This window comes from Nymphalis io, chromosome 11, assembly GCF_905147045.1.
Source record: "Nymphalis io chromosome 11, ilAglIoxx1.1, whole genome shotgun sequence".
Classification (NCBI taxonomy): Eukaryota; Metazoa; Arthropoda; class Insecta; order Lepidoptera; family Nymphalidae; genus Nymphalis; species Nymphalis io.
Window position 1 is genome coordinate 12,102,230 of NC_065898.1, and position 12,546 is coordinate 12,114,775.

Below are 12,546 nucleotides of genomic sequence, written 5' to 3' on the forward strand. Positions count from 1 at the left end.
ACGTGACAAGGAACGAGATAGACTTTATCATCTCGAATAAAAGGCACATATTTAGAGATGTTTCAGTGATCAACAGGTTTAATACCGGAAGTGATCACCGCTTGGTTCGAGGCACTCTAAATATCAACTTAAAAGCCGAAAGATCGAGAATGATGAGGTCTACTCTCCGACCTACCATGCTCCAAGCTGCTCAAGGCTCCGAAAAGTTCCAAATGGAACTTCAAAATCAATTCACCGCGTTGGAAACCATAAGCAGCATTGATGAGAGAACCGACACGCTGGTCAAAATACTGCAAAACACATCCCGCAAGTGTTTTCCGCCACAGAGAAGAGACAACGCACCAAAACTCTCTGCTGAGACACTCGAGCTCATGAGAAAACGACGAGAACTACCATCGTTTTTGTCAGATAAGGCCTTAAACCGAACAATAAAAACGCTGACGCGACGCGATCTCCGACGCTCCAATACCCGTGCCATCAAGGCTGCGATTGAGCAAAATCGGGGATCGAAAGTGTTCGCTCGCAAGTTTGGGAGGCCGCGTCTGACAAAACTTAAAACTGAAAATGGTGGGGTCGTTACCTCTAGGCCTGAGATTATCGGAGAAGTAGAGAGGTTTTATGGGCAGTTGTTCTCTTCAAGATCGGATAAACCCATGGGAATCAGTATTGATGACCAGCGCGCCCCTCTTATGCGCCATTACTCCGAGGAGCTCCCGGTCGTTGACCAAGGAGAGATTAGGGCGGCTCTAGAACAGCTTAAAAACAACAAATCTCCGGGAGATGACGGAATCACAACAGAGTTGCTTAAGGCAGGCGGGACTCCGGTCCTGAAAGAGCTAGCAAGCCTCTTTAATTCCGTCATCCAACATGGCAAGACCCCGGAAACGTGGAGCGGGAGTGAGGTGGTACTGTTTTTCAAGAAAGGTGATAAAACCCTCTTGAAAAACTACAGACCAATCTCCCTCCTGAGTCACGTGTATAAGCTGTTCTCAAGAGTCGTCACGAACCGTCTCGCCAGACGACTTGACGAGTTCCAGCCCCCAGAGCAAGCCGGCTTTCGATCAGGCTACAGCACCGTGGACCACATCCATACTGTTCGGCAGATTGTGCAGAAAACCGAAGAGTACAATCAGCCGCTGTGTATGGCATTTGTGGACTACGAGAAAGCCTTCGATTCCATCGAAACCTGGGCAGTGCTCGACTCATTGCAGAGATGTCATATCGATTGGAGATATATCGAGGTACTGAGATGTCTGTACAACGCCGCTACAATGACTGTCCACATCCAGGACTGTAAGACGAAGGCGATCCAATTGCGCAGAGGGGTGAGACAGGGGGATGTAATATCCCCGAAACCGTTCACCAACGCGTTGGAAGACGTTTTCAAAACGCTGGATTGGACTAGGTATGGAGTCAATGTAAACGGCGAGTACATCTCACACCTTCGATTTGCCGACGATATCGTCATCATAGCAGAGTCGCTGGAACAACTCACCGAAATGCTGCGTAGCCTAGGCGAGTCTTCCCGGTGTGTCGGTCTCGGCATGAACTTGGACAAGACCAAGGTCATGTTCAATAGGCATGTCGTGCCGGGACCGATATACGTCGAGGGGAAACCTCTCGAAGTTGTTAGTGAATATACCTACCTAGGACAGATAATACAAGTCGGTAGGAACAACTTCGAGAAGGAAGCCGATCGAAGAATTCGCTTGGGATGGGCAGCATTTGGCAACCTTCGTCAAGTCCTCAAGTCGTCTATACCGCAATGTTTGAAGACGAAAGTCTTCAACCAATGCGTCTTACCTGCCATGACATACGGTGCCGAAACGTGGACACTAACTGCGGGACTAGTCCACAAATTCAAAGTCGCTCAGCGTGCTATGGAGCGAGCTATGCTCGGAGTATCTTTGAAGGATAAGATCAGAAATGAGATTATCCGGAAAAGAACCGGAGTCACCGACATAGCTTGCAAAATTAGCAGGCTGAAGTGGCAGTGGGCTGGTCACGTATGTCGTAGGACCGATGGCCGTTGGAGCAGACGAGTCCTAGAGTGGAGACCGCGAATCGGCAAGCGCAGCGTAGGGCGCCCTCCAGCCAGGTGGACCGACGACCTTAAGAAGGTGGCGGGCACCAACTGGATGCGGAAGGCGGAGGACAGGGAGCTTTGGCGCACCTTGGGAGAGGCCTATGTTCAGCAGTGGACAACGATTGGCTGTTGATTGATTGATTGATTATAGACGTATGCTGTCCCATAAATTGTTAAATGATAATGGTTGAATAGACTAAATTCAATTTTTTTTAAATGTTTTATTAATTGTGGAGATTATTGACAATAATATAACACTGACAACAGCATGTTTTTTTAATTTGCTTAAACTATTAATAATTATTAATATTATTCGTCTATATCTTACAAATTAACTCTTCACTACCGAGCTCACGAAATGATCCCAGCCTACGTAGTATTTTACGACTCCATAAACAGATTTTATGCGTCAACAATCAAAGGGTTGACTCTGTTGACGTTTTCAGATGAATTAAGGACTCATTTTTACTTAATTAAAACATTCTTTCAAAGTTTGACTCTCTATAAGTATATTTTTGAAGAAAAATATAAAAACCAACCTCCGAGTTCCCCACCTCGGTGATGTAAGGAATGGATAGTATTTATTACAATGCCTATGTATGTGAGCGGTAATGACAACTTACTTTATCAGGGCGTCCATCTGAGTTTCTAAAATAAATTAAATATTAAGTTCTCATTTTATTATACAACACATTCAAATATATTAGCTGTTACCTTCAAATCAGTATACAACATATGTATTGCTGTTTATCAATAGAATATAACTATGATGAATCGCTTGCTCAAAGTATTGCCACCAAGTAAATTTTGATAATACAAAATATTTTTTAAACCTATGTGACTTAAAAAACTAATACGTCTGGATTTGAACCCAGAGTTTTTTTGTACTATCCGTGACTATGGGCCCACTAAGCCATCTTAAGCTACTAACAATAATAAATATAATAATAATAAAGAACGTTTTAGGTGAATAACTTTTTATTGTGATGTTAGTTTTAATACAGTCGAAAAGGATAGTCCGGGGCTATCTTGTATTGAATAAAAGCCTTTTTCTGTCCGCCATTATGATTTATAACTCCACGAAAACATATATTTTCTCTTGAAAACTCTTGACGAAATTAGGTCGTATTAAGATAAGTATTATTTATGATATAAGTGTTATAATGACTCGCACTATTCATCACTTTGCTCACGAAATATTAGATTAAATATTTCGTAACCCGTTTGTATATTCCCGTAAACATACGTTTTTTTTTATATCACAGATAGGTGGACGGAATAAATAGCTTAGGAATTAAGATGACACAGGCTCAGCCTTCAAAGCGGAACGGTACAATATTAAGTATTTGCTGTTTAGAGGTAAAATAACTGGTGAGTGTGTGATATCCACCCAGACGGCCTTTCACAAAGCTCTACCACCTAATAAAATAAATAAAAATTAAATAAATAAAATTTATACAGTAACAGTAACAGTAACAGCCTGTTAATGTCCCACTGCTGGGCTAAGGCCTCCTCTCCCTTTTGAGGAGAAGGTTTGGAGCTTATTCCACCACGCTGCTCCAATGCGGGTTGGTAGAATACACATGTGACAGAATTTCAATGAAATTAGACACATGCAGGTTTCCTCACGATGTTTTCCTTCACCGTTAAGCACGAGATGAATTATAAACACAAATTAAGCACATGAAAATTCAGTGGTGCTTGCCCGGGTTTGAACCCACGATCATCGGTTAAGATTCATGCGTTTTTACCACTAGGCCATCTCGGCTTTCTTACCACTAGGCCATCTCGGCTTGATTAAAATTTATATTTAATATTAATTAATTTATCTTAGTGTTGGGAAATGGATCCCCTTCAATGGGTCGTTTGTATTGAGGTAACGACTGTAAGCATTGTCTATTAATAATTCTGTATTTATTTTAAGATATCGTATTTACTTTGAATAACACATAAATATACACGTGAATTGGTGGTAATATTCAGTGGTAATATCTATCTTGACAAATATATCAAGTGGCGATTAATATTTTTAAATCTTATAATAAAAACATAAATAAATAAATAAATTACTGTAATAAATATGGCATAAAGTTGAAATAATATGTTGTTTTTCATTTTATATTTGGACCGGTTGGCGTGGTTTGTAGAAACTTGCCTTTCACGCCGAAGGTTATGGGATTCCCACCCAGGATAGACATTTGTGTGCATGAACATGTCTGTTTATCCTGAGTCTGGGTGTAATTATCAATATAAGTATGTATTTACAAAAGAAAAGTCATATATGTAGTGTGTCAGTTGTCTGGTTTCCAAAGCACAAGCTCTGTTTAATTTGGGATCAGATAGCCTTGTGTGAATAATGTCCCAGGATATTATTATTTATAATTATAGAAATTTAATTGTATTTTATTAACATTCCTATGTTATTAGATTGATGATGATGATTTTATAATTTTATTTGGCAAAATCTTAAACATATTTAAGTTATACATCACAAAACAAGAACGCATTTAGAAGCTTATGATTCTATTCTATTGTTCAGTTTTCTACATGAGTACACCACAAATGTCGATAATGCGCCCCTATTATTCTTTCCGGATATTATATATACATATGTGCGGAACATTAATGTTGTTCAAAAATGATCCTTATTCTTTAACTTTAAGGGTTTTAATTTAAAGGGTTTGGTTGTAAATGCTACGTCACGTTCTTCGCATAAAATGTTGGGTTCTCAGAAAAATATTAAATGCAATAAGCGGTCATGGATCTTTCTTAAATTATGTTACGATGTCGTTTCCGTTATGAGTTAAATTGGTAAATATATGTGTAAGTTCAATATGGTATAAACGTAAAGCAATTAATTGACACTATTCAGCTGGGTTGCAAGTAATGCGATCTTTGATAATAAAAAAATATAAATAAAAGTACACTTTAATGAGAACTTAACTTAAATTTAAAGCTACCATCCGCTTCTAATGTAAATTCAACCAACAAGAATCGGTAAGAAACTTAGTAGTTACTCTTTTCAGATAGTTAAATAACACAGGTTATTAAAGCTTGCGAAGAAACGATGAATTGACTTTGCGAAGATGGAAAACTTGTGCAAACTACTTTACGTTTCTATACTTAAGTCCTTGTAATTTAACATTTATTTGTAAAGAAATTATTTGAGTGAAGTATGCTTCTACAATACCAGTAGACAAATACCTTTTCAAAGATAAAGATTCGCGGTTTTATTTGCAATGCTTCTGCATTGCAGATGGCCAGATCTTAGAATTTATTTCAAGACACGCAGATTTTCTTATGAAGTTTTTCTTCACTGCAGCGGTGCCGTTCTGTAAGAATTCACTTCATTACTCACCCGTTAAATGTTGATTCATGGTGATATACTATTTTGATGCGTGTATTCTTGAAATGTTATAATTATTATTGTCAATGTCGCATGTAATGTGAGTTGTCACTAAGTAGACTTTAATTAGTTATAAGAAATAATGTTATTAGTAAACCCTGCTTCTGAGTATATGTCTGACAAAAATAAATGGACTGAATAATTGATGAATCTCGGGTAAGAACCATCTAAGTGTGTGTATTTTATACAAATTTATATTTTAGTTGTAAAAAAAAATACTGCGTTTCTTGCCGGTTTTTTTGCGGTTGAATCCACATTTCGAACCGGTGGTATCGCTTGACGATTCATACGTAAAAGTCTATAAGAATAAAAATATTTTGATTTGATTTCACTTTTTAACATTTGACGGCCGATTTCTGCGATGATTCCTAAGTTTGATCTTACAGAATAGCCTAAAGAACATAAAACGAATTGCAAAATGAAATTAACTCTTATAAAAAAATTAAGTGCTTCTTCTCGGTCTTTTACTTTATTGCTGAACGTGTCCACTTTGATCTAGGGTCTGGGTCACGATCTCTGTGAATTTTCTCCAGTCCTTCCTGTCCTCAGATTTTCTCAGGGTTGTGGTCACTTGGAGACCAGTGAGGTTGGTAACTTGGTCCGACCATCGTGTGGGGCAGCGGCCACTTGGTCGTTTCCCCTCTACTTTGCCAAGCACCATCAGCTTGTCAAGGTTGTCAGGCTGCCTTCGCGCTATATGACCAAAATAACAAAGGACACGCTGGTAGCAAATACTTGACAATCTCGTTTTTATGTGCAGTTGTTGTAGGATCGAGACATTGATTCTCTTGGCCGTCCACGGTATGTCACATCTCGAACGCGTCGATCTTCTTCCTCTCCAGTGAGCGAATTATCCAGGATTCCGAGCCATAAAGAAAGATGGAACATATCATAAGTGCTTAATGCATATATATAGGTGCACGTGGCTCAATGTTATATTTAAATTGTTACATACTTTTATAATATATATTTCAATAATGAGAAAATCATTGAATCACAATTTCTTTGTTTAAATAAGACTTATTTTTTTAGTATTACTTCTAATTAAAAAATAAAGTTTTATATGTAAATGATTGTTCTTTGGCGTTAATTTAACTTATTGAGCGTGTTAGTAATTAAATGTTTGTGAAGAAATAATGCTTTAATGCCTTAATTCATAATTATTATAGCAATTATTAACTGTGTACAATTTTATGTAAATAATTTTATGTTCATCTTCTATTCAAATTCTTATAACGACAAATTGAATTTTTAATATTCACATCATATATATTTTCGATATATTGTCCCTAGAGGACTTAACCGGAAATTGCGAGTCTAGAAGCCGGGAAAGCTGGTGCTTTTTCATTTTCGGTAATATAAAAACCTGCTTGTGTCGAATTAAATTCTGCTTCATATGTACCTGCGTTGTTGCGCGGTGGGTTAGTCAAGCTTACTCCTTGAGAGTAGCACTATAGATAGCACTGTAGTTCCGCCACTGCAGAGAACGAGATGAATAATAAGCACTAATTTGGAACATGACACTCAACACGTAAAACGCAATCTTCGGATTTTTGGATAAAAACTATATGAAATATATATATATATATATATATATATATATATATATATATATATATATATATATATATATATATATATATATATATATATATAATAGATAGGCAGACGGGCGAATAAGGCCTCTGGTGGTAACAATCGCCTTTGGACATTAGCACTGTAAGAAATATTAACTGTTCCTTACATCGCCAATGCGCCACCAACCTTGGGAAACAAGATGTTTTGACCCTTGTGCCTGTAATTACACTGGCTAACTCACCGTTCAAACCGGAATACAACAATACTGAGTATTAATATTCAACAGTAGAATATCCCATGGGTGGGTGGTACCCAGACGGGCTTGCACAAAGTCCTCCCAACAAGTAAACTACTCACTGGGCCATCATAGATTTTAATATATGGAATTTTGTTAATGGAAAATAGTAAAGCTTAAGTATTTTGCCGTCGAATTTACATTTATTAAGTTTATGTATTTAGTAAGTTTTCATTAAATTAAATTTGTAAAATGAAGAATATAAAGTACTTGAAAGAGCTTACTTGAATAAATAATATATTGGTCTCGATATTATTACTCCTACATAAATCCTGACTTTTTAATTCTCTAAAAGGCTATTTGTATTCAACAAATTATTTCCATTAAGATACTCCAACTATATACTAATTCCCATTATAATTTAATATACAAAATGTAAAAATATTTTTACAAATTCAAATCTTATTTCGAATTTAAAAAATGTATTTCGATTCAATCCTGTGAACGTTGATAACAGCGTCCTTGAAGTCTAGCTGGAAAACGCTTGAGTTAGGATTTTTAGTATTTTCCTTTTGAATAACAGAACGAGTTATAACTTTTATTAAATTGCAATTACTTATCGGCACCATTTACATGTGTGGTACGTGTCAGTGTCATTGGAGGTAGGATTATAAGTTGAGTTGGTAACTAGTGAATATCTTAATAAATGAATGGCAAGTACATTAACGAAGTCGAGATGGCCCAGTGGTAAGAACGCGTGAATCTTAACCGATGAACGTGGGTTCAAACCCGGGCAAGCACCTCTGAATTTTCATGTGCTTAATTTCTGTTATAATTCATCTCGTGCTTTTCGGTGTGGGAAAATATCGTGAGGAAACCTGCATGTGTCTAATTTCATCGAAATTCTGCCACATGTGTATTCCACCAACCCGCATTGGAGCAGCGTGGTGGAATAAGCTCCAAACCTTCTCCTCAAAAAATAATAATATAAAAAAGTAGAACAGCTTGAAATTAATACATAGAGTGTAAAACAATCTTAACTAATTATTTATCTTGTTTCAATTGTTGTTTATGTTATATTATCAATACTCATAACTTAAAAATAATGTTATATAAAAATATTCTCATAATTGTTTTGTAATCAGTCCTCTGCCAAAACGTTTCCTGGAAGAGATCGCTGCCATAAAGAATATTATTTACTTATTGTTATCATAAAATCTAGCAACGTAGTACTCGATAGTATATATCTGCCATGCACACATAAGGAAGTAGAGTCCGGCGGCCGAGAGTGTCATGCCGTTTGTCATCACGGCTAACGAGTGATTCTCACCTTCAAGGCGCCCCAAAAACAGGTTTCACATCAAACAATATTAATGGAATTAGGCTAGGCTACACCTAAGATATTGGTACTATGTGTGTATTACATATGCCTCATCTTTCAGGCTGACAGCAAAAAATGTTTCATGAGAATATACTGTTATATGTCAAACATATAATAGGTACTTCAAGTACTGGTGGTAGGGCTTTGTGCAAGCTCGTCTGGGTAGGTACCACCCACTCATCAGATATTCTACCGCAAAACAGCAATACTTGATATTGTTGTGTTCCGGTTTGAAGGGTGAGTGAGCCAGTGTAATTACAGGCACAAGGGACATAAAATCTTAGTTCCCAAGGTTGGTGGCGCATTGGCTATAAGCGATGGTTGACATTTCTTACAATGCCAATGTCTAAGGGCGTTTGGTGACCACTTACCATCAGGTGGCCCATATGCTCGTCCACCTTCCTATTCTATAAGAAAAAAAAAAGTAAATGATATATTGCTGAAATTTCTTCCAATATCTTATATTACGCCATACAATTCAGTCTGTATATCTTTGTTAGTGCTCTGTACAGGCCCGTCTGGATGGATACAATCCATTCATTAATTATTTTACCATAAAGGAACTAATATCTAAATAATATATAAATTATAATATTAAAATTTATTATTAAAATTTCCTCTATTGATTAGTGTATTTTACGATAAGTCTTTTGAGCTATTGTTAGTAAAAATTATTGTATCAAAGTAGAACGCGTTTTTTTTTTCTAGTCAAAATAAAGCAAAACTTAAAAATTTTAATATTTCTGATGTAGGGTGAATGTGTGTTATGTCATTCATGGTGCTATTGGTGACACTCTCTTTTATATATATTATTCGAAAATCATCAGCTACAGGCTCTCTTGGATTTCTTATCATCTTCAAATATCTTAATAGGTAGCTTTGCATTCTAAGAGTGCAAATCATTATAAATTTATCTAATTTATTTTTGGTACAGTCTAGCTTTGGTCTTATTAACACAATCCAATTGTTATTATTTAGTCTTTCTCTTGTCTTTATCCAGATATATACTATGCATTCTTCTAGTACTCGTCTAGGAATCGGTCAGTGTTTTGTACAAGTACAGTGTGTGATTATACAAATGTGCAGGACATATTACAGTCCACAAGAGTGTGCGCAATTAAAGGTGCACTCTTTATTCTTTAACTTTAATAATCCAATGGGATGGCAATCCGGCACGACCGGAAAGAGCTCAGATGTTTAACAAAAGGCCTCACGTGCGAGGCACGGGTTTTTCTGTCTGTAGTGTACAGACAGAAAAACCCATTAACTCTTTATTGGCCTGCCCCGGGATTTAAACCCAGGACCTCGGGTTAAACGAGGCGGACACTATTACGGACACTATACATTGTAAATATATTATATGATTTTTAAATAATTATTTAACTGAACAATTTCTTGGCCACAGAATACCCTGGCAATTTTGGATAAGTTGGATATCGACAGTGAAAAGCCCTCGGAAGAAGAAATCGCACGGCTCTTCGGATATGAAGAATCATACCTCAATGGTGAACTTGGTATTTGGCAAAGAGTCAAACCCAAAGTTTGGGCACTGTTTGATGAACCCTCCAGCTCACCGGCTGCAAAGGTAAGCTGAAGTATTTTATAAACGATAACTAAAAATAGGAAAAGGCACCAAATTTCCAACATTGATTTAGCAAAATGGTGATTCACATAAAATTTTAATATAAGAATGAACTTGAATGTCAAAATTCCAAAAGTAGTTATCTGTAAATTATAAGTATGATTTTATTTGGCATATATACTGGTGGTAGGGCTTTGTGCAAGCTCGTCTGGGTAGGTACCACCCACTCATCAGATATTCTACCGCAAAACAGCAATACTTGATATTGTTGTGTTCCGGTTTGAAGGGTGAGTGAGCCAATGTAATTACAGGCACAAGGGACATAAAATCTTAGTTCCCAAGGTTGGTGGCGCATTGGATATGTAAGCGATGGTTGACATTTCTTACAATGCCAATGTCTAAGAGCGTTGGTGACCACTTACCATCAGGTGGCCCATATGCTCGTCCGCCTTCCTATTCTATAAAAAAAAAAATATATTTTAGTGAACAGTTCCTTTTCCAGCAAGCACTTCCATTTTTATTAAAACAGTTAGTTGGTATTCTGGGTCAAGTTTAGATGTTTTTTCTGTATATTATTTTAACTTAATTAGAGTAGCATTTATTGTTAAAATGAGTTTAAAGTTATAAGTGATATTTTTTATTACTTTCAAAATCGCACTTTATCGAGGTAAGATTGCGGGCTTAAATTCTTATAGTGCTAAAAAATTGTGTATATGTAGTATAAAATTCTGCTATACGATAAACTAATGACCAAGTCTATCCCGTATTTGGAGTTTTAACCATCACCACTTAATTTTATAGCTTAAGCAAGTCTTAAGGATAATGTAAAAGCTTTACAATTTTGATGATATAAATAAGTAAAGAGTTGTTTAAGTTGCCAAATAATTCTGTTTTCACGATCAACTCGTTTATAATATGTGCTAAGGCAAAATGCCAATTTCACAGAAATTTCGACAACATCTTAAAATTTTAATATAGATAAACAGTAATGGTTAATATAAAAGGAAAATTTTATTTCGCAACTTGGCGTCAGTTTAACACTATACACATAAATGGATTGTTAAATTTTATAGCCGTTCTATAATAATTTTTAACAAAAGCAAAAGGTTAAAATCCTGACAAAAGATAGAGAGGACCAAACGTCGCTACTACCAATAACGCTTAGAATTAGTTCTTTTGTTTAGATGACAAGATGATTGATTAACGAAGAAGGTAGTAATTATTTAAGAGTTAATCTGTAAGAACAAACTCAACTGGTATGCTATGCTCCTTGTGACTGTAATAGCACCAACTCTACATTAACTTAGTAGTACCTATCCAGACAGATCTTTCCAAAGTCTGTCGCGTTTTGTGATTATATGTTTTATAATACATGTGTTGAATGTGTATACAATCTATCATTCTCAGCTTTACTCCTTCAGGGATTGATTTTTTTACAAATGCTCTCTCCTGGGTTCAATATATCTTTAAGATTTTCATCAATTCGACTCAGTCGTGAAATGTCATTATTGGTTTTTTTTATTATATATTATACTCAGGGCTTAAGTTGTCATCATTAGTCATATAGGTGGAAGGTGGTGGTTGGTGTCACGAAATTGTTTAGATACCACTTCAGGGTGATTGTGAGAAGCAGCCGAGAAATTGATAAATATCTAAAAAATGATGTCAAAAATATAAATGATAAATTAAAACAGATCCGTAAAAGAGATTGCTATTTTAGTTTATGCCAATGTAATTGCATTTAAACGAAGCGCTGAATTTGTCGCAGTGATTTAAACTTTGCAAAATGAATTTTCTTCAATATCTCGGCTTATTGGCTTCTTGCCAAAAACAAGTTTGTAAAAGAATTTTATCTACATAAATACGATTAATTTTATAATAATCAATTTGTCTGTAGTGTTTTTTAATATCCTTACATTATCAAAAGTTATTTTGTTTATCGATATATATATATATATATATATATATATATATATATATATATATATATATATATATATATATATATATATATTTATATTAAGTAAGTGTTGTTATATTAAGTTGTCATTTAATTTTTATCATAGATATTATTCTTATACAATTCTACATTAGAAGGACATTGTAATCAATCATAAGTGTATGCGGAAACACATGTAAGTAACAATGACACAATGTGTGTCCAATAAACCGATTTGATTTTTTTTTTCAGCCTTTTGCCTTCCACTGCTGGACGAAAGCCTCCCCCATAGAACGCCAAACATCCCGATCTTGGGCAGTCCGCATCCATCCCGAACCT

General features: G+C 35.8%; 1 protein-coding gene across 1 annotated transcript in view; it reads left to right on the top strand.

The window, feature by feature from the left end:
* LOC126772083 (potassium voltage-gated channel protein Shaw-like) overlaps positions 1 to 12,546 on the top strand; it is a 249,197-nt gene that overhangs the window by 113,697 nt on the left and 122,954 nt on the right. The window contains exon 4 of the mRNA XM_050492253.1: positions 10,092 to 10,271. Coding sequence (XP_050348210.1) covers positions 10,092 to 10,271 — 180 coding nt within the window. The remainder of the gene's footprint in view (positions 1 to 10,091; positions 10,272 to 12,546) is intronic.